Source organism: Raphanus sativus, unplaced genomic scaffold (genome assembly GCF_000801105.2).
Source record: "Raphanus sativus cultivar WK10039 unplaced genomic scaffold, ASM80110v3 Scaffold0698, whole genome shotgun sequence".
In the NCBI taxonomy this organism is placed as follows: Eukaryota; Viridiplantae; Streptophyta; class Magnoliopsida; order Brassicales; family Brassicaceae; genus Raphanus; species Raphanus sativus.
Window position 1 is genome coordinate 1 of NW_026616015.1, and position 26,108 is coordinate 26,108.

General features: G+C 34.0%; 6 protein-coding genes and 1 long non-coding RNA gene across 7 annotated transcripts; 3 read left to right on the forward strand and 4 right to left on the reverse strand.

Moving 5' to 3' along the window:
• Window positions 1-533: 533 nt before the first annotated feature.
• On the reverse strand, window positions 534-1,307 carry LOC130502821 (protein NDR1-like). The gene has a single exon (XM_056997556.1). It carries the CDS (start codon window positions 1,227-1,229, stop codon window positions 591-593), a length of 639 nt encoding a protein of 212 aa, XP_056853536.1. The 5' UTR covers window positions 1,230-1,307; the 3' UTR covers window positions 534-590.
• Window positions 1,308-2,358: 1,051 nt separating this feature from the next.
• LOC130502818 (COBRA-like protein 10) lies at window positions 2,359-5,396 on the forward strand. Its single transcript, XM_056997553.1, has 3 exons — window positions 2,359-3,144; window positions 3,362-3,840; window positions 4,289-5,396. Exons 1-3 carry the CDS (start codon window positions 2,547-2,549, stop codon window positions 5,228-5,230), a joined length of 2,019 nt encoding a protein of 672 aa, XP_056853533.1. The 5' UTR covers window positions 2,359-2,546; the 3' UTR covers window positions 5,231-5,396.
• Window positions 5,397-5,656: 260 nt separating this feature from the next.
• On the forward strand, window positions 5,657-6,562 carry LOC130502817 (early nodulin-like protein 9). Its single transcript, XM_056997552.1, has 2 exons — window positions 5,657-5,904; window positions 5,990-6,562. Exons 1-2 carry the CDS (start codon window positions 5,739-5,741, stop codon window positions 6,409-6,411), a joined length of 588 nt encoding a protein of 195 aa, XP_056853532.1. The 5' UTR covers window positions 5,657-5,738; the 3' UTR covers window positions 6,412-6,562.
• A 901-nt stretch (window positions 6,563-7,463) lies between these two features.
• LOC130502819 (vascular-related unknown protein 3-like) lies at window positions 7,464-8,182 on the reverse strand. The gene is made up of 3 exons (XM_056997554.1): window positions 7,913-8,182; window positions 7,724-7,786; window positions 7,464-7,577 (listed from the first exon to the last, which is right to left on the reverse strand). The coding sequence occupies exons 1-3, from the start codon at window positions 8,129-8,131 to the stop codon at window positions 7,464-7,466; spliced, it is 396 nt and encodes a 131-aa protein (XP_056853534.1). The 5' UTR covers window positions 8,132-8,182.
• A 4,038-nt stretch (window positions 8,183-12,220) lies between these two features.
• LOC130502820 (probable serine/threonine-protein kinase PBL23) lies at window positions 12,221-14,706 on the reverse strand. The gene is made up of 7 exons (XM_056997555.1): window positions 14,330-14,706; window positions 14,084-14,265; window positions 13,823-14,012; window positions 13,335-13,729; window positions 12,873-13,239; window positions 12,740-12,778; window positions 12,221-12,611 (listed from the first exon to the last, which is right to left on the reverse strand). Exons 1-5 carry the CDS (start codon window positions 14,463-14,465, stop codon window positions 12,985-12,987), a joined length of 1,158 nt encoding a protein of 385 aa, XP_056853535.1. The 5' UTR covers window positions 14,466-14,706; the 3' UTR covers window positions 12,221-12,611; window positions 12,740-12,778; window positions 12,873-12,984.
• Window positions 14,707-17,428: 2,722 nt separating this feature from the next.
• On the forward strand, window positions 17,429-19,186 carry LOC108806982 (uncharacterized). The gene is made up of 2 exons (XM_018579209.2): window positions 17,429-18,717; window positions 18,807-19,186. The coding sequence occupies exons 1-2, from the start codon at window positions 18,398-18,400 to the stop codon at window positions 18,826-18,828; spliced, it is 342 nt and encodes a 113-aa protein (XP_018434711.1). The 5' UTR covers window positions 17,429-18,397; the 3' UTR covers window positions 18,829-19,186.
• A 1,316-nt stretch (window positions 19,187-20,502) lies between these two features.
• On the reverse strand, window positions 20,503-24,415 carry LOC130502822 (uncharacterized). The gene is made up of 2 exons (XR_008940474.1): window positions 21,825-24,415; window positions 20,503-20,584 (listed from the first exon to the last, which is right to left on the reverse strand). It is a non-coding gene; the product is annotated as an uncharacterized LOC130502822 (long non-coding RNA).
• Between the last annotated feature and the right edge of the window lie 1,693 nt (window positions 24,416-26,108).

Sequence of the window (26,108 nt, forward strand, 5' to 3'; positions counted from 1 at the left end):
AAAAAAAAAAAAAAAACAATACAATATGCGATTGTTTTTTTTCATCCCAATACAATAAGACAACTAAAAGTTATGATATTGTCGTACTGACATAAACAAGTAAGAAGACAACTCGTTCTTTTATGGCGGGCGGTCATGTCAATTTTGATATCAATGTCACAATATCTATTTTTTTTCTTTTTGCTTTGATTTTGCAATAAAATTGAATTTGGTTATTTAAATAAAATATTACTTTTAAAAAAATTTTATTTTGAAAGTGATAATTCATAGACTCACATTTTATTTTATGGATTTAATTATTTGTTTTTTTCTCTTAAAATATCCACTACTATATTATTTGTACCTTTTGTCTTGGTTCTTTGTCTCTTCATTTAAATCCCAAGATATAATTATGTCTTGTAAAAAGATAATTGAATTTCGAAAAGAATTTTGTTGATAGAGAAGCTAAATAATACATTGTTGCAACAAAACATTGATTGAATAAATTATTCAATTAGTGCTTGGTCGAATTAAGAAACTAACACACAACAAACTCTTGAAAATAGTCAATAATATCGAAATAGAAATTAAAAACAAGAATCAAGAATCACTTAATGAATCGCAAAGAACACGAGCAGATTCGTCAAAACACATATAGGAAAATAGTTTCTTAATCTAGTAGAAGAATCAGATTTCTTCATCTTAATCCCTTTCTTATGAGCTTTAACCCCATCTCCGTTGACTTCAACATCAGCACCAACCTCGATTCCATATCTCTTGGTTTTCCAGAAAATAATCTTGAACCTCACCTGTGTCTTCAGATCCATCCTAAAAACCGCCGATCCGTTAGACAAAACCGCTCGTGAGACCGTCTGGTTGTTCACAGGAAGAGTCTGACCCCACTTCTTGGCTTTCTTCTTGTGTCCTTGATAGAATCTTGGCACTGTGTAGTTAGCAACAGAGGAGTTGGTGTTGGAGAAAGAAAGGTGGACATCGTCGTAGTAGATGCCTTGGTCTCTGTTTGGATTAGCGAGACGGACCATGAAGTTGAGAGTGGTGTTGAGCCGTGAATGCGCATCTAAGGATTTGTTGAGGGAAGGAACGTAAAAGTATTCGATGGAGCATTTGGGTTTGTCGGCACGGAGGCTGAGCCATAAGAAGAGAGAAGTGAGACCAGCAGTGAAGATGAAGCTGAGGCAGCAGCTACAACAGCTTCTTCCACCACTGTCTGTGTCTTGGTCTATATCCATTGAGTTTGGGAAATTTTATGTTTATTTGTTTGAATGATTTGAAGCGGTTTTATAGATTAGATTACTCGGTCTGTTGGTTGGGGATTTCTTTAGCTGATATTTCAAGTTGACTCCAAGAGACGACCAAGTGGACACACCCACGCGGTTAGCCAAATAAAAACAAATTATTTGACGTAAGAAATAAATAAAATAAAAATGGCAACGACTTTTAAATTATAACTATAAACAACAACTAGGTATGTTAAATAACAGAAAACCGATTCTTATTGCATTTTTAATATCTTATAAGGAAAAAGAATACTACTGAGTTAAGCTTAACACCACAAATATAAGAGCACAATTATTTGCAGGTTCTCAACTTGGATATAAAACAAAAAATATTTTATTGAGTAGGTATATATCCGTATATTAAATTTCCACTCAAAAATTTCTCAAATTTTTAAATGGGATATTTAATACTTAATTAAATAGTATTTTTAATCTACTTATCAGATATAGAGGTTAATATTTTCAATGGTTCTGCTTTGAAAACACGTAAGAAAAGCTTTATATGGTTATAATGAATAAAGAAGAAGAGCATTAATTTTTTTTGTCATTCTTAAGAAATCACACCATTTATGAAGAACAATATTTCTTTCTATTGTTTTTTAGAGTATTAGTGAACAAATTTGTTTCTCACTAAATTTGAAAGGGAGAAATTATTTCTTTTTGTTAATACTATTTTATTTCTATCCATTCTTTTGGCTTTTCTTAATCCTGTTATAGTTACATGTTTAGACCCTAAAAGTCTTCAAAAGTGGTGAAATTGTATAAAGATAATAAACGTCATATTTCTTTATGCATACAAACATCAGGTCATCACAAATACATTTTATTGTCCTGTTCGAGTAGACAAATCATTATAGGATTTCATTTTGTAAATAAAGAACAAAAAAAACAAAAAAACAGAGTTAGTTTCATTTCGAAAACAATCGAAGCGGTTTTTAGTTAACAAACAAATAAGAAGCTATGTTCCAAAATTAGCAATTGTCTTAAACGCACATTCTTACATGTCCTCTCCGCGTGACCACCAAATAAAACCAGAGGCTCGTATCAAAGCTACCTATTATGAACCTCTTCTTCCCTTCTTTCAGTTAAACCTTTTGGATTCTCAATCTTTTTTTCAGGTTTCTTCACACTGAAACCTTCATCGTTTGATTAAATCTTCGCCTTTGTCAGAGGCTAGGTTGATTCCTTGTTTTTTTTTTCCCTTTCTCTCGCTGCCTTGCGGTTGAAGTAATCACAAGGCGGTGAGGAAGAAAGGTCAAAATTCAAACGATGAAGGTTATTGAAGTTAAAACGGGAATGAAGATACCTTGGAACGCACGCCGTACATTAACTCTGTTGATTTTGTTATCATCAGTTCTTACTATTTGTAACGGCCAAGATTATGGAACACCAACCGAAGACGGAGCAGGAGGAGGCGAGCCGCCGCCTGAGATGGCGCATTGCAACGGTATTTTCATGAGCTACAGCTTCGGCAGCCGCGAAAGAGAGTACCCTCACGTTAAGAACGTGACGGCGCAATCATGGGCGTTTAAAGCGTCTGCGATGATTGTAAACGCAGGGAAAGAAGAGCTCACGGGATGGCAAATGTTTATAGGGTTTCGTCACAAGGAACTGATTGTTTCTGCGACTGGTGCGTCTCCAATGGAAGGAGATTTTCCTCTGGATGCTAGCAATGGAACCACGTTCGTTGGTTCTCCTAACACAGATTTGAAAACCTCGATTGTAACCGCAGGTGATTTCACTCAGATATCGACCAATATCGAAATCACCGGGACTCTTTTCGGGGTTGCAAAGGGGGCCACACCCATGCCAAGAACACTTAAGCTCGTCAATGACGGCTGGGAATGTCCTGCCGCCAAGAGAAAAGGTTAGATCATACTAAACTTGATTTCTTGAAACACAAGTAACATATGTGTGCATTTTTAGGTTAAGTGTTCAACAACACAACGGTTGACTTTTTTTTCCCATCAATTATATTTGGAAGTTATTAAATAAATGCAAAACGTAAATCTTCCGTTCATATTTATAATTTATAAAGATATTTTGATAAAATTTAATGTAATGTTTTAAACCGTAATTAACAGGAGGGAATATGAACGTTTGTTGCAAGAGAAACCCCAAGTTCAAGGTCAAGACAGGGCCAAAGACAAAGTTTGCACCGAGAAGACACGGTGATCTGAACATAGTCTACGATGTGCTGCAATCATTTGCCAGTAACTACTTAGCCCAAGTGATCATCGACAACGAGAATCCGATCGGGAGATTAGACCGTTGGAACCTGACATGGGAATGGACGCGAGGAGAGATTATAAACACGATGCGAGGGGCTTACACATACAAAAGAGATCCATCTGAATGCCTTTACAGCAAAGCTGGACAATACTACAAAGACTTAGACTTCTCTCAGGTCATGAATTGTCAGAAGAAGCCAGCCATTTCTGATTTGCCTCCTGAGAGGAAGGATGATGAGGTGACGGGCAAGTTACCTTTCTGTTGCAAAAACGGAACTCTTTTGCCACCGCTTATGGATCCTTCGAAATCTCGATCTATGTTTCAGTTGCAGGTAAATAATCTCTTTAGTTTTTATTCAATGTTTTTTAAACTCAATTGGGACACTGAGTTAGACCACTTTCCTGGTCACTGAGTTAGTGGATTAACTTCTAAATTAATATACTATCAAAATTATAATAAATAATCAATGAAAACAAACTAGTAACTGATCACCTCAACTAATTTTAGTTTTATTTCTTTATCATTATTTTTTTTCTTAGAGGAATTTAGTTTTTTTTTAAATATCAAAATCTAAATAAATCACAATTTTTATAAATGAGAAATAGCTTAAGTAACTCTAAATCATGTACTTATTCCCAAATTAGCTCACAAGAGTCATATTGAGCAAATTAGATTTTACTAAACGAATAAATAATTAAGTAAAGATTATAAATAAGGATGTAACTGTTATTTAGACTTTGATGAAACTTAATTTGGTCAATTTGATCTTTATGTGCTAGGTTTTCAAGTTACCACCGGATCTAAACAGAACAGCTCTATATCCACCTCAACATTGGAAAATCGACGGAGTTCTCAATCCGCAGTACAAATGCGGGCCACCGGTTCGGGTTGACCCGTCACAGTTCCCGGATTCTAGCGGTCTACCGGCAGTAACCTACGCCATATCCAGCTGGCAAGTTGTCTGCAACATAACCAAACCTAAAGCTCAGGCCTCAAGATGTTGTGTCTCTTTCTCAGCATTTTACAATAACTCTGCCATTCCTTGCAACACTTGCGCTTGCGGGTGCAATGACATTGATACAACCACTTGCAATGCTGACCGTAACCCACTCCTCCTCCCTCCCGACGCCCTCCTTGTTCCCTTCGATAACCGAACCCTAAAAGCCAAAGCTTGGGCCAAACAAAACCACATGCCAATACCTAAGAAACTCCCTTGTCCGGATAATTGTGGAGTCAGCATTAACTGGCACCTTAACACGGACTACAGAGACGGTTGGACGGCTAGGTTAACCGTTTTCAACTGGAGAGACTTCGCGTTTGAGGATTGGTTTGTAGCGGTTGAGATGGGAAAAGCAGGTCCAGGGTATGAAAACGTTTACTCCTTTAATGGCACACGTGTTCCACCAAACAACAGAACCGTTATGTTTCAAGGGTTACGTGATATGAACTATCTTGTGGGTCAAGTTAACGGAACCAATCCACTAAGAGACCCTCCCGTGCCGGGCAAGCAACAATCTGTTATCTCCTTTAAAAAGAAGAACATCAAAGGACTGAATATACCAGGAGGTGACGGTTTCCCCACCAAACTTTTTTTCAATGGAGAAGAATGTGCGCTTCCAAAACATTTCCCAAAGAAGAGCTCAGGACACAGACGCAGTATCAGTGTCTTGATGTCACTTGTTCTCGCTATGGCAGCGACTTTTGCACTAATGATGGATTAATTACTAAAGACATAACTAAACTTAGCATTATTGGTCAGTTTGGTGTTTTGATGCTGTTGCTCAACAGAGGAAGGAGCAGATGTGGGAAGATCTTTGTAATATGATTGATCTATATTGAAAAAATGGATATGTTGTATTATACTTTTGTCTGATCTTAGTCTTTTAATCTGGATTTTTTTTTTGATATATCTCTTTGTTCTTTAATATCATTATCTGGAATAGTACTAAAATAAAAAATCAAAGATGCAGAAGCAAGGAACAAAAGCTATTGACAGAAGAAGCAAGTCACATGAGATTCCAAACTAAAAAAGCATTTCTTGAAAGCATGCGTTTATGCTTTGCTTAGAATCTGAGAAATACAAGGAAAAGCTTCTCTGCAACATTTTCTCAAAAGCCTCATCTTTATATTAAAAACACTAACCTTTCATCATGTCTCATTAACAAATATACCACACTAAGTCCACATACATCTCTCTAGCACATCTTGATTACACATAACCTAAAGAACATGATGCTTCGTGGGTTAAGTCTCGTGTGTTTTTTCATGATTGTTAACAAAGCCTACGCTAGAGAATTTATGGTCGGTGGTGCAAAAGGTTGGACCGTTCCTTACGGGTCTCAAGTTTACAGTCAATGGGCAGAACAGAGCAGATTTCAAGTAGGAGACTCTCTAAGTAAGTTTCCACACTGTACTAACCATAATCATAGTTTTCTTTCATATATAAGTATATAACACAAACAACATGTATATAATCGCAGTGTTCGTCTACCAACCAAACCAAGATTCAGTGTTCCAAGTCACAAGACACGCTTACGACAGCTGCAACACAGATGCACCAACCGCTAAATTTTCTGATGGCAAAACTTCCTTCACACTAACCCACTCTGGACCATACTATTTCATCAGCGGAAACAAAGACAACTGCAACAAAAACGAGAAGCTCGTGGTCATCGTCATGGCTAACAGAAACGGCAAGACCAACGCTACATCATCATCACCACCGTCTCAAGCCCCGGCTCCCTCAGGAGAAGCCGCTCCTTCTCCGCCTATCACAAGCAACCTTGAGCCCCCAGCAACTTCGCCTACTCAAGAAACTCCAAACAAGGCAGCTTCCTCATCTTCTTCATTTGTCGCTGCTCTTCTTGGGGCAACTATTGCTTCCACTCTATTCCTACAGTAAGAAGTTTTTCTTTTGTCTTCTTTTCTCACTCTGTAAGGAGTCTTTTCCCATTCTCTTTTCACATGAGTTTGTGTCCATTGGTGTTTGTTGTTTGATTTTTTCCCCCATTTGTTTCTCATGTAAAATAAATAAAAAGTTCTACTTGTGTGCATAGTACTGAGACGTCATCTCTATTGTACATAGAGAAATGGAAGGATCAAGAAACTAAGATATTGTCATACAAAATTTTATTTCTATTCTCTGTAGAAACAGCTGTTTCAAATCAACACAGTCTGAGGTTTTCTTTCTATTCTCTGAGGCTTACTTATATTTATATATTTTTTGCAAGAAATATATAGTTTCTTATCATATTGAATTTGAAGCATTTAAATAAATTATGGAATGTATAATTGTATATCAGAATAATTATTTATTTTTTACAATTATTTACTCAGCGTTGGTAATTATAATGTCTAAACTATTTGAATGATCTTTGTCCTCAATTCATTTAGTAAAGTTTAAGAGATGTAATAGAAAAGAGAATTAAACACATTTTGTATCTTGTTCCATACACAACCAATACAAAAATAGATAAGTTATCACAAAGTGCTTTTTAAAAAAAAAAAAGTTATCACAAAGTGTTCGAGTGAAACCGTCAGTTTATCTAGACTTTATATCACCAATTTGACTTTTAGAATGGTTGTAGACTCTTCATTTTCTCTCTTTGTACTATGACGACGATCGTATTTGTACCACTAAAATGAACCGGATTTTTTATAAAATGGAAACTTCAATCATTAATTCATCGGACGTCAGGGCTTATCAAAAGTACATATATGCACGTGATTGTACCAATATAGCGACGCACTCGGAAACATGCTAATTTTTATTACACATGTTTGGAAATGTTTACAAATCTTACACTCTTGCTAGTGCATTCTCATACATAAAGTACATCATCTACCACTGATTCGACTTTCACTGCATTTACTAGTCCATTCTATAAATTTTACAGACAAAAATAATTCACAATGAAAAATTAATGATTATAAGTGAAAAATCAAATCAAAGTATCAACCAATATAGTTTGACAACATGGACAAAGGAACTAGGCAAAGTCCTCGCTTCTTCAATTCTGCGCAATAATCTTCATTCATTATTATCCCTTTCTTATTCAATCCCTTATCCTATAAAGCCCATAAAATATTTTTGTAAGCAGTCAGAACAATCATGTACAATTTCGTAAGTCGTAAGAATATCTTATAAAGTACAAAGCACATAAGATCAACGCATTAAGAAAAATATGGTATAAAACATGTTGAAAGATTCTTACCTCAGTTTTAGTAGTGTTCATGTTTTTTTCTTCTGTGGTATCGTCTTCCATCTCACTGTAACCCTGAACGAACAAGAATAATATATAACTCGTAAATAATCTCTCTCTCACACACATATGTGCATTGTCGTTTAGACATGTAGTAACAATGTGTGTATTATATTAAGATTGTCTTTTCTTTGGACTTACCTTCGTTCTTTTAGAAGGAGATGAAGCCGTGTCTTCTTCGACATAGGCCATAGGGGACGCAGCGTCTGAGATCATGGAAGAATCATCATAATGGCATGTACGATCTTCGGTTTCAAAGTAAATTGTCCAACTACTCTCTTCTAGATCCTCTTGCATTGTTCTCTTTTGAGTAGAGAATATCGTACGCCTTACGCAGTTGCTCAGTGCTGAGTTTTCCATTAGAACTTTCTTAGGGAAAAGCTTGATGGAGAGTGGTTGGATCTTGTAGAACGAAATGTGTGAGAAGCTAGAAATGGTATTTAGACTTTTGTTTGTCCAATTCTTTCAAAATGTGACAACTATATATTAAGGGAGGTAGATGTCATGAAACTTGTAGGTTCGCACAATTTGGCCCTTTAGTCTAATTATTGTTTATTTTATTACTTATGATAATATTATTTGTTGCTGGCAGTTGAGTAGTTTGATATCTCTGTGTGCAAGAACAAAGAAGTATATACAAAGGGAAGTGGAACACCTTCTTGTTGAATTAGTGAAGAATATAAATGTACACATCAACTTTGAGACTTGCTAGTTGCTACATTAAGTTTCATTAGTTAGAAGTTAAGACAATTTTTTAAAGCTAAGACTAAATTAACGTTAAATATATATAGATAAAAGAAGGTAACTATAATAGGTGAAGGCTAATACAGTTTCTGGTTGTAAATTTTTTTTTTTACAACCAAAAGGATTAAACCCGGGTCTATTAAAGATATAGATCTAATCCCCGGATGAAAGATGTAACCCACGGATAGAACTTTTTCCGGATATTCAAATGAGTCATAAACATGGACCTATATCCGCATGGCCATGTGTGGAACTAATAATCTCGCACTAAAAAGGAGTTAAACCCTGACCTGGACCATCAGGACACTCCTCTTCTAGTGGAGACCACTAGACCACTATAACGTGGTTTAGTTGTAAAAAATTTCCGATAAAAGTAAAGCAATTTAAATTATTTTTTTTTGTCATCAATTAAAAAAAAACTTTCCTGATAGTAATCATCACAAATCATTTTCGTATATTATCCCTGAAGAAAGTAATTTCAAATTTTCAATAAAATGATAAATTAAATTCATTAAGCTTATATATTCCGTTTATTAATAGTTTCCTCACTCTATGTATGTATAATCGAATATATCGTACTGTGATCGGTATCAAATATATATATATTCAAAATGTACAACAATTTTTTTGATATAGGGAAAGTGTTCTTTCAAATATAATCTTTATCAAAAGAAAATATGTATATAAAATGTATAGTCAACATGGATACATGTAATTCGTGGGGAACTGCTACTAAATTTAACGATAATATGGTTTATAACGTGGCAAGCAGATTTAATCTTCGTATACTTGAAAAAGACAACTCAAACAGAAAACAGAAAACGTGATGAAGGCAACACTACACCCTTTTTTTTTGACATCCACTATACCCTAATTAAAGACAAAACGATAGATGTATATATAATATATGGTCCTACATAAAGTCGGTCCACGTTCTTGAACCTTTATAGTCCGGCAGGATAATTCTTTTATTATCATATTGGTATTTTGGTTATAAAGCATGTACAGTGTTTCAAAAAACTGTTTAAAAAAAAAAGATTTATAAAGCATGTACAAACATATCGTAGTTTTTAGTCTGAGAGGCATGAAGTGTGCAAGATTGTAAGTGTTGAACCGAATCTTTGATGGGTGTTGTTAGTGGTACAATGATCGTATCCCTTCTCCATCAGCCATGTATGACGTAAGAGGCTCCGTCAGCTTTAGATTATTTTACCTAATTAATTTGGACTTTATTGTAGTGAATGTTTGACACGATGAATTATTATGAATCTATGGTGGTGGTGAAATATTTATAAGTATATAGGCTATCCAAGATTTTGCAGATCCAAGTTTTGTTTCGCATGATACATAGCGAAACTATAAACAAAGCAAACATTTTTGTTTTAGTTTTCAGTTGTCAATGAAGTTTGTTTACAATTTTACGTATCATCAATCGGTTTAATAGTTGGTTTTATAGAGCATTCTCATCTTCCACTCTATAATTTAAGTAAGAAGTGGAGTATGAACAAAAAATAAAAAAATCATCTATTTTTATTTTTTGTTTATACTTTGTTTTAGAGTAAATTGTGGAATAGGGATGGAGATGCTGAAAGTTTGTACATGTCAATTACAGTACTTTTGGAAAAAAATATAGTTTCTGAATCAACAAAACATTACTTTTAACGATTATTCAAAATCTCGTCAAAGGACGAAGTAAGAGTCTGTTATTAGCAAATTTATGACGATGATGCGTATGACTAAGAATCATGGTGGCCATTATACGATAATCGATGGTTTCTTAATTTCGAAAACCGTTTTGTCAAACAAATTAGTCTTCTTTAATGTGGTCAAACAGATTGACTTAAACTAATACTTTCGGATTAGTTTTTTTTTTTAATTTTTTTTTTTTTGCTAAACTTTCGGATTAGCTTTTTTTTTTTACTTTCGGATTAGTTATTAGGGGATGTAAAGTTACTACTTTGTGTGCTCGATCGCCAAATATCTTGTCACTTTGAATGCATCTCATTCAATCGCACAGAATATATCATTATGTTACTGTACTAACAACATCAAAAATTCCCAGAAAAGTGTCGAATTACTAATAAGTGACTTCAAAATTTCTCAACATGTTGAAAGTTTCTCAAATAAAAAACAATATTTTTAATAATCTCTTCTAAAACTTTTTTATCTTACTTTTTTGTAAAAATTTATCTTTGTTTTTAAAATGAGACTTGTAGTAAGATAGTATTAATTAATAACAGTATTCTGAAAAACATAAATATACCACATAGTGATTTTACTTGCTTGTTAAAAAAAAGTGTTTTTACTTGCTACGTCAGCAGCACATGACGCGCCAGAGTAACAAAATCCGCATACGGCATGGAGGAACTCTTAACGCCGTCAGTAATTAAGTTGATACACTATCAACAATTTTCATTCTACTTTTATTTGCTAAAATCCTATTACTTTTCTGAGAATTTGGTTCTTTTATCTTTGATCATCACTCTATCCGTTTCAAAAAGTATATATTGTAAAGTTTCACAAATATTAATAAAATATTAAATTTTGGTTAAAGTGTATTATTTTATGATTAACTATTTCTAATTATTTTAGCCAATAAAACTAATAAATATAATTAATTTTGTTGATTTTATCATCATCAAACTGGTAAAAGTATATTAAAACAAAAAAACATTCTTTTCTAAAATATCATTTTCTGTTTTTTTTTTTATAATCCGAGAATGTCCAACTGCCAAAACTTAACCGACTAGTGTTTTATCTACCAACATCAGACATCAACAGGTCTGATTTGTTCACAATAAAATTTAAATATCCATATCATCTAATCAAACAAACAAATAAATATGAATTTGATAAATTTACAATCTGGAATGCTACCTTTTCAAGTGTACCGTACCACTCAATAAGATTATGTGGTTAACATAGATCTTTTTGCAAGAGAGATTCTCTGCTCTCCTCCAGTGCTGGCCAACCAGATAAATTAAATCTCACCTTCTTCCTCCGAAGTGTTAGATTCTCCAAGCCCTAAATTATGCTGGTGCTTTAAACGTGTAGCCTACGTTTCTAGATATAGGGTTAGGATTTAGGGTTCCAGATTGCTACATAGAAGGCTAGGTAACCAGAATGGTATGATGGAGAATCAAGTGAGGTAAAAGAAATCTGTTTGCTCTTTCATTTTGCAAATTTCCTGGCGTAAATTTTAAGCTCCTTAATGCCACCTTGCAGGCCTTATATTATGGATATTGGCAGCACCAACAAGACTTACATTAAGTGCTGAATTGCGGTTGCTTGTTAATTGTTTCTTTATCATTATTTTCAGATCAAAATGTTTTGTAATAAACTCTTTTTATTGTTACTTTTCCTTCCAGAAAGATCCTATAGAACCACAAAGCTACTATGAGCTTTGCGAGAAAGATACCACCAAGTTTGGTAACAGCAGGTATGCTAGTGAAGAAAGATACTCTGTGATCTATACTCCCATTAATCATTTTCTTACTTGTTTATGTACATTGTTTAACACAAGTGTTGCTTGTCATCTGCTTTTCTCGTTTTTTTATCTCAATGTCTTGACATAGTTTGCTCTTTTTGCAGCCGAGATTATCTACTGTGCTGGTGCAATCTCAACATTCTTATAGTAACATGTAGAAAACATTTTCTTAAATGTTACACTTACAAGAGATTTTAGTTTCTAATTATTGGTTTTCTTCTAAGTTGACCCTTTGCTAAGAGAAAAAAGTTGGCTTTTTGGTAATGAAAAGCTGCAGCATCTTTAGACATTGTTGGACCAAACTTAAAAGAAACACATCGAGACAGAACTGAGATTTACCAAGTAGGTACCAAAAAACAGACATGACTTCTCTGTAAGAAGAGGCTATTGAAGATTTTTGTCAAGCCTTTTGAGTGAGTGATCCAAGAATCACATCACGGATCTGCTCGCTGCTTGATCTGTCAAGAGCGGTTTCTTCCATCAGCGTCTTGAACTGTGAAGTCAGCGCCGGCTCTAAGAAGCTCCTCGAGCTTAGGCTTGTCTCTTTAGGCTACTAATTTCAAAAGTATAGGTACCTTCAACCGTAAGCATCCCCATGTAGTTGGAATACTGCAACACGCCAAGTAGCAACAAAGATATTTACTCTGTTTTGCTCACAAACGAGCTCTTGACAATTGCATTTATTCTATTTTCAAGAATATTCAGTGATTCAAGAAAACCTAGAAGTGAAGACAAACCTGCTTGAGAATTCTCTTTATGCTGCAGACCCTTTCTCTCTGCATAAATTACAAGAAATTGTGAATGCCATTCAAAATTCGAAGTGTCAAGAAGCAGAAAACTCTTCAAGAAATTACTTGCCACAAGCCTTACATTTTCTTACGCAAATTTGTGCATGATAATGGTTGTTGTAACTCCAAAACCTGATTCCATGATGATGTTTTACAGATTTGTGCAACGTATTATCAAGACATTAAGAAAATGCTTAAAGCATAGATCTTTCATCTTCTCTTTCTTTGTTCTTGTTATCTATTTCATTATTCTCTTCGCCTTTGTTCGTTCCTAAGAACTCAAGCGCAGTGACTACATCGCTCATCATCGGCCTCGTTTCCGCATCTTCTTGAAGACACATTGCTGCAACTGCAAGCGCTTGATACAATCCTTTGACCGGATACTTCCCTTCAAGCAACGGATCCGCCATCAACGTGAACTTTCTCCTATCTTTAAACAACGGACTCGCCTGTAATTTTTTTTAGCAAACCATCTGAGGTAAAAAAGAACCAAACAAGAGAGATCTTAAAGTTGATGAACGAACAACTTTGCGTTACTTATTACCCAAGTCACTAGATTCTGTTCTTGAGTTGGTTTCGTGGTGTCGATGACTCTTCTCCCTGTGATCATTTCCAAGAACACGACTCCGAAGCTGTAAACATCGGATTTAACTGTGAGCTGTCCCGTGAGAGCATACTCAGGGGCACAGTAGCCGTACGTTCCCATCACTCTCGTCGACACATGAGTCTCTCCACCGGTCGGACCAACTTTAGCTAAACCGAAATCTGAAAGCTTTGGGTTGAAGTCTTCGTCAAGTAATATGTTTGAGGCCTTGAAGTCTCTGTAGATCACAGGAGGATCAGCCGTTTCGTGTAGATACTCGAGCCCTCTAGCTGCACCTGATGCAATTTTCATCCTTGTGTCCCAATCCAACGGTTTCTTCTTGTTCCGCACCAATTCTTAAATAATAAAGAAGAGGTCATTAGTTTTCTTACAAAACTATATAATATATGATGTTTTGTAATGTTTTAAATGTATATATATATATATACCGAGAAGGTGATCTTCTAACGAGCCATTTTGCATATATTCATAGACAAGTATCCGTTGATCACCGTCTGCGCAATATCCAACCAAATTGACAAGGTTTTGATGATGCAAGAGACTCAACAGCATGACTTCAACAAGGAACTCTCTGTTTCCTTGGTAGCCATTCCTGTCTAGCTGCTTAACAGCAACAACCTAAATAATGCGAAGAATCATAATCAAATTAACAAGAATATGAAGGAGGTGTTGCAAAAGTATATATATACCTTTTCAGGGTTTTCTATGTGCCCTTTGTAAACCCTTCCGAAACCGCCTTCACCGAGCTGATTCTCGGGATCAAAGTTCTTGGTGGCGACACTGAGCTCTCTGAACGTAAAGATCTGAGCACTGATGTTCCCTTTCCCGAGTTTTGCTATCTCCTCTGATATGTATCTTCGCCTACTGCTATCTGCAAAGTATATATGTTAGCCTCTTTAGGTTAAAACATCTTGAAAATGGGTAACAAAGGAGACCTGTTTTAAAAGAGATGTTGTCAAATCTAGAAAGATTGTTATTTGCATGAATGCAGTCTTTGATGCTTGGTCTCGATGATGATCGTCTGGTAAAACGCCTCTCGGACATGCAACATAACAAGCAATTCAGTTTCATTGTTATAACGTATATGTTTTTATGTATCTTTCTGATTGATACTACAAGAAGATTATTGGTTACTCCAGTTTCATGGATTGGAAACCAAGATGGCAAAAGGGTTTCCTGAGAAAAAAAAAATAAGAACAAAAGGTTTGGCCTTTGAAGAAACCAAACGTTAATCTGGTCTCTTTTGGCCCCAAAAGAAGAAGAAAAAACAAAATTAGAATTATTTTTTCCTACTAAGAACCTTTATGTTGGATTGTTTATTTTATGTTTACTTGTTATTTTTCTTGAGAAAGGCAAAATAAATTGATGGTGAAGAATCCATTGGACTTTTTCCTATTGATACCCTCTTCTAAATTTGATACAACTTTACTAAATTAGATTACTCCTAAGTTTAATCAAGGCAGCTAATATCTAATGAAGTGTTTTATCATGTGGTTACTCCTGATAAAGCTAGGGATATAACCTTTATGCACCTGATGTTTTAGTGGGTGATGAATATCATTTCCCAGATCTTTAAAGCTCCCATAATCCAGAGGGTATGTTGTATTTGTGAAAATCATTGCGAAATATTATGTTAAATTTATCATATAAACTTTGAATAAATATACTAAAAGTATTATTGTATTAAACGTAATATTTAAAGTGAAAGTATGAACATGGTATACAATTATTAAGAAATGTAATATTTATAGATTTATATTGATTTAGTAAGAATATAAGAGTAAAATATTACTCCCTCTGTTTTTAAATAATACATGTTTTGAGATTTTCACACTTTTTAATAAAACATATTAAAACTTACTTATTAGTGCATAGTTTTTTGTTATTTTATATTCCCTATATTTCTAAACCAATAAAATTTCAAGAAATGCAATTAATGTTTTTGAGATTCACAATTATTCATAATTAGTTGACCAAAATTACATTAAAAATATAAAAAATACATCTTTTTGAAACAAAAAAAATTCCTAAAACATACATCTTTAAAAAACAGAGGGAGTATTTATTATAGGTTAACTTTCATAAGATGATATTGAAAATCTTATAGTTAGGAATGATAAATACTCATATTAAAGATGTTACTTGATTAACATAGAAATGTAAATGATATATCAGAAACATTTCATTGTAAAATTGTCTGTAATAGTATGTTCTTCAAACTGATACACTGAAATTGACTCTTACGAAAAATATTATCTATTTTACCAAAAACAACTATAGAAATTTCAAGAAATCTGATTTTTAAAATTTCTTTATCAGAAACAAAAATAATAATTAAAGAGAGAGTGGTTTTGTATAGGAGATTACAATAGCCATTGGAAAAAAGTAAAATAGATAACTATGATAAAAGTTGCTAGAGCTAATTCAACAATATTTCAAATTACATAATGATATCTTCTATTTTTGCAATCAACATCTCAATAATTTTATACTATATTGAATATTCTAGGAAGATATGAAAATTTCTTGTTAAGAAATTAATTTCAATAAACATTTAGTTATGTTTGGTAGAAAGATATCTAAATCAACATAGAAAATACATTTACGAAGTACAAGGAATCATAAGTTAAGTTTGGAAGAGATAGATAGGCGTAAGTGTACAAGGAATTATAAGTTAAGTTTGGAAGAGATATATATGTTAAGTTTGGTACGGATATAGTTATGCTATATGGTGTACAATGATTGTACCATAGAGAATAAAACATGTGCTGTATTTTTATTAGTTATTATGATTCTATGTCTGTGATGTAAACCAACAAACAGTGTATCACATTGCTGCTGCATAGCGTCAAGAAACTCTTTTCAGGACGATCTACCAATTAGGAGCATTGAAAAAAGAAAAAAAAATCCATATTTTTGTGTCAAAAACAAGTCTTTGTCAAGATCGAGTCTTTTGTGTCAAGATCCAGTTTTTGTTTTTGTTTTGGGGTGTAAGAATCCCGATTTAGTTCTTTTAAAGTTAATGCTATAAAAAGATATTTCTTTTGGTGGATTGTTATTGGGTCATGTCAAAAGCTAGTTCTTGCTTCTCGTCCAGTTTCATGTTTGTAAAGTTGGATGTTTTCTCTTTTTAATCGAAAACCGTTAATGATATGTTTTTTGTTTTGTTTGTTTGGATGTTTGGGTGTTTGATTACTTTTTGTATATGATTATGCAGATGTTATTTGATCCTTCAAGACTTGGACAGATATCGAAGATGTCACCATGCAAGTTACGAAACGTTAGAACATTGTGTTACAAGGTATTACCTTTTACAAAGAGAAAAAAAAGAATAACATGGACTGCTTGCTTGTTTTCTTTATACCGTCGATTATTATTAGATAAAAAAATACTAAATATTGAATGTTTTAATTCGGGTTTCTCTGTTCTGGTTCTCAAACTCATTTTCCACCTCTCCCTCCACCGGTGAGAGATGGATTGTACCATTTCTTGCTTTAGTGAGTAGCTTAATGGACTAGTGAGGTTTTTGAGGTGTCGTTCTGGATGCACGAGCTCCTTTTAGGCGTGTGCTACGGTGGGTTTAATCAACGGTGGAGCCGTGGCGGAGATTCTTTCCGGCGGCTCCTCGGTTTAGTTCTGGGACTTTTCGATTTCGGTTTAGGTGTAGGACTTAATGGATTTCGGTTTGGTCTTGGTCATTCTGATTTCGTTTTTTTCAATCAATTTAATCTGTATACCGTTGAACCATACCCGGTTATAGGTTGCTTATTATATCAATATAATATTTTAAATTGAACCGACAGGAGTAATAAATATAATATTAATATAACCGGTTTAGTTTTGGTCATTCTGATTTCGTTTTTTCCAATCAATTAAATCTGTAAACCGTTGAACCAAACCTGGTTCTGGGTTGATTAGTATATCAATATAATATTTTAAATTGAACCGACAGGAGTAATAAATATAATCGGTTTAGTGTTTTGGTTATCGATTATTATTGTTGGTATGAGCAAAAGACGACGATTTACATTCTTCTCAGATCTCTTTTCTTTATCTATTCAGATGTGTTTGCGACAGAAACGAAACAGAGAGAACAGAACATACTGTATATATGTTTTTTTTGTCGGTGTGTGTCTAATCTTCAATTTTGATTTGTACAGGCAGAACTTCCACGAAAACTTTCTCCTCAGCTACAGTTAGAGGGAAGAGAATGTGAAGATCTCAAGAAGAGCTTTAGAAGTCTTTTGGAGCATTCAATCAAGTGGAGAATTCCATCCAATCACATGACCTTCATGATGAAGGTGATCAACACAGAGGACTGCAAGTGGCTCGTTTAGGAGAAACGGACAGTGAGAGGAAGGTCATCAAGCATCTAATGTTGAAAACATTCAACTCACAGCTGAAGAGAAAAAGTTGTTTTCCAAAGACTACAGGAAGTTCATGACTCAAGACAAGGAAGAATCAGACCTTAAGAGCAGAAGGACAGTGGGACTTCAACTCTTCAGAAGCCTTGATAGCCAAAGGAAGTCAAAGGGTTATTGAGTTGTCCAGAACAGAGGTGTGCAAACTTGTTGCAAAGTCACCTGCTGATGGGAATTATCCATCAGGGGGATGGAGAGCAAAAGAAGGTGGATTCAGGTTAGCTTCTGTGCTTTCAGAGCTAAATGCCCTTGATGTGTACTCTTTTGCTGCTGATCACATCACCGAACCACTCTCCCTGTTGTTGTCACATAATGAGCAACCATCTATTCTAAGGGCAGCTTGTTTGAGGTTTCTGTATGTTGCTGCACGCCATGACCGCATCTCAAGTTGGAGTGGAAATAAGTGGTTGTTCTTGCTGAAGACGAACCTTGGAGAATCTTGGAGCGTGGTCCACTCATATGCTGCTATAGTTCTGAGCGTTCTATTGGTGAAGGAAGGTAAAAGGGCGCATAAGCTGTTTAGGGCATCTGAGATCTCTACCGTGGCTGTAACCCTTGTCAACAAGTTGGAGGTCCAAGGTGATGACTGTTACTGGAGTAAGAGAAGTCACTCTCATCACTCATGCTCTCACAAGATTGCTCTGCCATATTGAAGCTTTTTCTGGAGATGAAGAAGCTGAGAAACTCTGGGGCCAGTTACTGCAGAACCTGTTGGCTCTTGCTTCAGCCAACCACAATGAGATCTTCTATGCTGCTGAAGACCCACTCTTCTTCATGGCTTATTCTTTGGATGAGGTTGCTTCTTCCAAGCAGCACCATGGCAGGTTCGTACAGATCATGGTAGAGACTCTTAATGACACAAGCAAGGCGTATTTGAACCATCTATGGACTCTTTACGAGATGTAAGTGTTCAATGTTCTGTTTTAAGATTCTCGATACAGTTACTATCTTTATAGGACTTGAGATAGCTTTAATCTTTTTTTTTTTTTAGTTCTCGCAATCCCAAGCCGTGATGAAGACAAAAGGACAGCAAGATTGAAGAGCTTGAGGATGAACGAACTTCTTTTCTTTTCTTTTTTTCCTTATCGTTGCTTGTTTTAGGAGTTCCAACTAGACTTGCTTGGTTGTGTTCTGGAAACTTCTTTCTATCTATGCTTTTGATAACTTCTCTCATGTTCTGGTTCTGGTTCTGGTTCTGGGGTGTGTTTGACATTCACATCTGAGAAGATCAAATTTGCTTTTATGTAAGACTCTTGTCATGTTTCACGTTTTGTTTGACTATTTTGGTAGCTTCCTTCTCTCATGTGTTTGACATTCATACTGAGAAGATCACATTTACTTTTTAAGTAACTTGTCATGTTTTTTGGTTTTGTTTCACTACTTGGATTTTGAAATATTGTCTCAAATTCTATCTTACAATGAGCCTGATTCAAAACAGAGCAGATTATACAAAAAAACCTTCTGATCATGATGTCTGGACGTGGAAGCTCCTTGATCAAAGTGAGGTGTTCCTGCTGTTCCATGGGAAGCAACCTCTTGCTTATAAGAAAGTGACTTTAAAAGGAATGAAAGGGTTTTAGATTACTGAATATAAGAAGAACTTTTGTCACTAAAGAGATTCTGTAGTAATACAAACTTGGTTTTTATTGATACTTTTTTCACAACTTTCAAGTACACATTATCATCTGAGAGTTTACTAGAAGCCGCCACCTACAATTACAGATGTCCAAAATATATATTAGTCACTTGCTTTACACATAGCAAGTCATAACAGAAAGAGATTACGTAACCCCTTGTTGGCAACTTCTAATTTGACCAAGGCAGTTTCTGATTATTCGGTAATTATTATAATGTGGAGTGTTCATATTCCCATTGTCAATATTGCATATACCAAACTGAGGGAGATTGGCACGAAATGTCTTAGATGTTGAATTCATGCTTCCCTCAGCTGAGACTTTTAAGGAAGATACAAAGCTTTTTAAGACAATGTGTGAAGTGAAACCATATCATCGTTAGGTCTCAACCACATATGTTAAGATCACACCGAGTCAATTATCTTCAGGCAAGATAATGAATTCCTAAAGAACCGATCAGCAAAGATAGGCATTTGGTCTTAACCACAAAGGTTAGATCAAACAGAGTCAATTATCTTCAAGCACCAGAAGTGGAGAAGAACGTTCAAAACTGCAGGATTTTTGACATACTATGAATACCGACTTATGTTATTAAGATCATAAGGACAAAAGTATTTTATACAACAATACTTTGCCTTAAATGATACAACATCTTCATGGAGCTAAGGTAATTTCTCAACTGCTTCTATCCTAGTATTTTTACCCTTCCATAGTTAACATTGAGATCTTATCAAGCAAATACAATGTAATTAATATGGTCCATTTTTACAACCCTCGAGACAGCCTTAAGAGGGTTCCGGATTCATAGTGTTATTATTAGTTACCACCTGTTTATTTCAATATTGATAGAATACATTGCACTATGTCTCGAGAAAAAGCTTTCTCCAACTGCCTCTGTTTTCAGTATTGATATCCTAGATAACACGATCTTGGATGAGACGAGCGTGTGTGAACCCAAGATATATTCCAGAACAGATAATTAGTCTCTGAGTTTTTGCATCCTATGCAGTGTTATTTTCACTCAATATACATGCGTAACTGAGATTCTCTGAATCTCCAGATGTTGTTTGTATCAATGTTTTTTTTTCTTTTGGAGAAAATGTTGTATCAATGTTGCTGCTCCTCAATGCTTATTCTAAAACAAGAAATCCAATTAATTTTGCTATTTCACTAATCAGTTATCCCACTACTCTGTTACATAGATAACATATCAGGAAAATCCAATATTTATTAGGTCAATCATGTTTTCTAACCAGTTATAAATTTAAAACATGGAAGATGGATTAAAATTTTGCTTGTTAATTTTTTATTTTGTCATTTTATGTTTTCAGCGGAAATTACTTTATCAACCTACAAAAAAGCTACACCTACCATTTAAACTCATAGTCAGACGAGGAAACATATAACAAATTGATCTATCTTATTAAAACAGAAACATTCTGTTAGACTTAACATTTATTTTGTAAGTTTTTAAATTAAATACAATTTTATACTTTATAGTTAAACCTACATTAAATCATTAATGTTCTTTTCTTTATACTATTATCCATGTTTCCAAACAACATACTTATTTCTTTATAATACTATCAATGTTTCCAAACAATATATTTTTTATACTACTATCAATGTTTCCAAACAATACAATAATTAATCTTAGTTATTTTATATCTATCATTTTCTCTTTAAAATTTTGTAAAAACGTTATAATTTCATAAATTGCAAAATAATAAAGTTTAAAATTTGGATTATAAGATTACAAATTATGAAACTATTATAATTTAAATCAAATTAGATTACATATCGGTCATCCACAGTTCAATCGGTTAGTCTCAGATTTTAATGATTTTTTTCTTAAATATAAATATTTTAAAAACTTAAAATTGAATTGTCAGATCTCCGGATTAACCGGTATAATCACAATCGGGTTGAATTAAAAAACACTGATTTAAATGCAAAAATATTTTAAATGCACTCTTTAAAATTACCAAAATATTTATTATATTATTAGTGAAATTTTTTATCGTAAAATATTCTGCGCTTCCAAGCGCGGATCAAAATCTAGTTAATAAGTAAAGATGATTATCGTATGTATAATAGTTGTTGCAATTAATTTGTATTAATATGCAGGACATAATGTATTTGGAACTTTGTTAAAATAATTTTGTTTAGTAATTGCCACGAAACCTAAGAAGTCCATCTTCCTGATCACTAGAAGAAAAAATAAAACAGTCTTAACGTGAGACCCAAAGAAGTCTTGTTTATCAAGACAAGAACACTTTGGTTCTCAGACAAAACGATATCCAATAGACAAGAAACAACACTTAGCATTCTAAATAGTAGTAAGCAAACAAAACCCAGAAAAGGAGAGAACTTACGAGAGAGTGAGATGAGATGAGTTTCAAGAGATCGAGAGATCGAGAGAGAGCTGGGTTCGAGAGAGAGAGAGAGAGCTGGGTTGGGTTTGAGATCGAGAGAGATGGGTCTGAGATCGATGGAGAGAGATGGAGAAGATAAGGCAGGGGCGTCAATGGAGAAGAGAGCCGTGTCTGCGTCAAAATAGCTTAGGTTTTTTTGTAATTAGTGAATTAGGTTAAGGGTAAAATAGTAAATAGGTTAAGTAGACGCTGGTTATTAGTCGCGACCGCGGGATTTTCTCGGCGTCTGACGCAGGTGTTGGCGTTTAGACGCAGGTGTTGGCGTTTAGACACAGACGCACGTATCGACGTTGATGAAACGAACAAACTTGCTGCAAAAATCATTGCCGCATACGCAGACGCTGGACCTACGGCAACCAAACGAACAGCACTTTAGTTAAATCCAACTTTTGTATTGATCCATTCTAAAAACACACCTCTCCATGTTAAAGCCGTGTTCTTTTGGTAGATGCTGCCGCAGCGTCCGGCGTCAAAAAAAATACAAAGGACACGGCTTTTATCGTGAATGAATCTTTACTTTCAGTGTTTATAGAATAGACGTTAACAGTACCGCAACCTAAAATTTATAGAGATTTGTGACGCTGTGAAATCTAGCGTCGGAAAAAATGGAGGACGCGATTGTTTTTTACAAAACGCAGGGACATCAATTAAATGAGGATCCCGTAAAATAAACTGTTTTCTTTGTATTTTCTTTGACGCATGAAGCTGCGGCAGCTTCGACCAAAAGAACAAAGCTTAAGTAAAAAATCTTTATTGATATGTCTCAGCTTCTATACGGTCGTGCCAGTGGAAGCCACCCTGATTTTAACACGGGTTCGGGACTCCAGTGAGAAGGTGGTGGTGAAATTGCTAGACATTTTGAAGCAAGGTCTGGGATCACTGGTTGCAAAGACGGTTGTAGCCACTACGCTTGTGTTGTTTGGCTCGGCTCGGTTCAGATCAATACAAGGGTCTCTGGGTCTGGTGGTGTAGCTAGCTCGATGATACAGATAAACTGAAAACCTTGACCACAAGGTTAGGATGAAACTCATAGAAATTGTCTATGTACATCATTCTCCCTTCTACTTCATGACCCTTCTTTCATTGAGTTTATGAACACCATAGGCTTGGAACAAAACTAACCATTGCAACACGTCACAAATATCAGCATATTTCAACACTGACACTGCAGAAGTTTGTCTGCACAAAGCAATCACACTCTCACGGCACCATGTTCCCTCTCATAGACAGTTTGTATGAACGTAAACAACACGCACAAATAAGTGTCTTGATTCAGATGATGGTGATCTTCTATTTAGCCTCTACATTTTGAAGCTAAGCTCCAGAACCCATTCTCTTTACTGACCTGAAACTCATCAAATCAAACTGTATAAGACTCTTGGGTTCCAGTGATCAAAGTTTGCTGCAATGCAGGCACAGAAAGATCCCAGAACTATATGGCTGTAACACTTCATCTATGTCTCTCGCTAAGTTAGCCCACCATGAAAGGACTTCTCTGTTTTGCTGCAACCTTGTACGAGAAGCTATAAAACCATTTCCAATGGAATCACAGTCCAATGGCTCATGACTTGTGCAATGGTGTTTGGCCACACGTTTTCAGTGAGAAGGAACCATATTCTCATCAGTAGCACAAACACTTGGCAACTCTTGATGAAAACAAACCACAAAAGTTATCCCATCCAAAACCATCATTGATAGTGTCAGTAAACAACCACCTGAAGCTCTTTCTTCTCTGTGAAAACCAATGCTGCCTGCCTTGGTTCCTTAAGCTTGTACTTGAAAGTCCAGTCTTTTTGATACCTCCTCTCTGATTCATCTTAAAACAAACTCTCAGCAACATTTCATCAGACAACTGATGTGCATCAAACTCAACACGTTCTACTACTGCCTTCTGAATCAGTTCCTCTCTCTCTCTAAAATGTATATTTGGTCTACTTTAGGAGCAGTCCAAACACCAAGTTTATGTGAATCAATGAATAGAGGCTGTGAGCTACTTAATGTTCTTAAGCAAAGGCAGATTGCAATTTTCTCTACCCTAGGGCTTGGTTCCAGAAGAGAGTTTGGTACCTCTCTGTTTTAAACTCCTCCATTTATTTCTGTTTCATGAATTGAATTGGTTTCTCAAGCAAATTACAATCGACAGAATCACTGTTTTCATTCTCTGGATCTGATGCGGTGCGATTCCGAAACTGTAGGCTTAGTCATCGGCATCTCTTCAATCGCTGAACTCGACTGGCTCTGAGACCACTGATACAGATAAACTGTATTGGTGAAGATGATGAATAGTAGAGCAATTGAATTGACGTTCATAAAACACCAATCCAACTCTCTCACAGTGTGAAGAGCTTAGAATTAGAAACAACACTCGAGAACAACAATGAGGAGATTTTCCTAGAAAATTCCCAAGAAACCACAGAGAAAAGGAAGAAGAAACTCTAACAAACTCTTTATCGATCTTTTTCGATGATTCTAAATGAGAGACTTCTTGCTTCTGTTTATATAGTACCACTCTGCTGACGTGGCTAACTGCATTTCCTGTAACACTCTACTGATCATCAAATCATGTTTGCGAATCGCCTCGCGCATGTGTAATAATAACTAGGTGTTTTCCTGCACCATGTACAGAAATAAAAGATTTAAAATTTAAATTTATTTTAAAATACAAATTTTGTTAATTTTTGATTTTATTATTTGCTTAAAATATATAATTTTAATTTAATCATATGTAAAACTTTAAGATTATTTTTTTATTAAATTTATATTTAGTAATATATATGTATATATTTAAAATTACAATTTTGAAATATTCTTTAATTTATATATTTTGTTAAAATTTAGTAAATCAAATTTTGTAAATGTAAGAGAAATTTTTGTTAAGTGTATAATTATCAAAACATAAAACTAAATAATTTTCTAAAATTTATGGATATTAAAATAAACTAATAGTATTTTAGAAAATTACATTTAAAAACTGTATAATTTTGGAGAATTGTTTTACTAAAAATAATTATTAAATAGAATTAAATTTTGAAAATTCAAAAATAATATTATATTCTATTTATAACATTATATTATTATTTCTATATTAATGATAATCTATGAGTTATTACTATATTTAAAAACTTACTAATAATACAAATCAACAATAAATGTAAATGTCCATGTCATTATTTAAAGAAAATTATTCTTTTTTAAAAATGCATAGTATTTTGAAGAATTATTTTTTGTAATAAAAATTATATACTTATGAAAATATAGCTAAATAATATTTCGAAATTTTATTATTATTATATTTCTATTTAATTTATTATTTATTGTTATATTAATTATGATATATAAGTTATTACCATATTTTAAAAACTTACCTTAAATATAAATTAATATTAAATGTAAATATGTCATAATGATCTATAAGTTATTACCATATTTTTAAAAAATTATCTTAAATATATATTAACATTAAATGTAAATATCCATGTCATAATTTATTTCAAGCCATGTCATCAATGTTATTGTACCATGTCATCATTTTTCTTTCAAAATTAATATGGTGATGACACATGTCAAAATCACTTCTCAAATATAGACTAGGGGATAGCATAAACCTACACTTTTCCTTCCATACACCATTTTGTGTGTGTATTTTTGTGATATATTTCTTCATTGCTATCTTTTTTAATCTTTTATACTACAGTAGATCTCGACCCGCCCAACCGGACGGATGTTTTTTTCATTTATTTTTATATAAATATTTTGTAAACAATTCTAAATTGGTATTTTTTTTTGTAAAACACACACACAATTCTATATTGATATATATTATATTTTTGAGATTTTAAGATTATTCATTTTAAAAACATAATAATATTATGGTATTTTTCTTTTTTTGAATAGAATGTTTCAAAATTTCACATGTAATAGTATCTTCTTATATATAGTTCTTTTTGGTATTATGATTTCATTATTGAAATGGTTAATGTATATAAAGATTGGTAAAATATTATTTTATTGTCATCCTCAAAGATATTAAAGAAGACTTTTAGTTTCACAGATTTATATTAATCAATGAATTATTAATTTATACTAAGTCTGTTAAAATTATAATTCTTGTATACAGTTTTTAATAGATCAGATATTAAATTTAGACTAAGTTTGTTAAAAATGTTTTTCTATCTATAAACTCAATGGATCATCTATAGTTTAAACCCAACAAAAATTAGACAT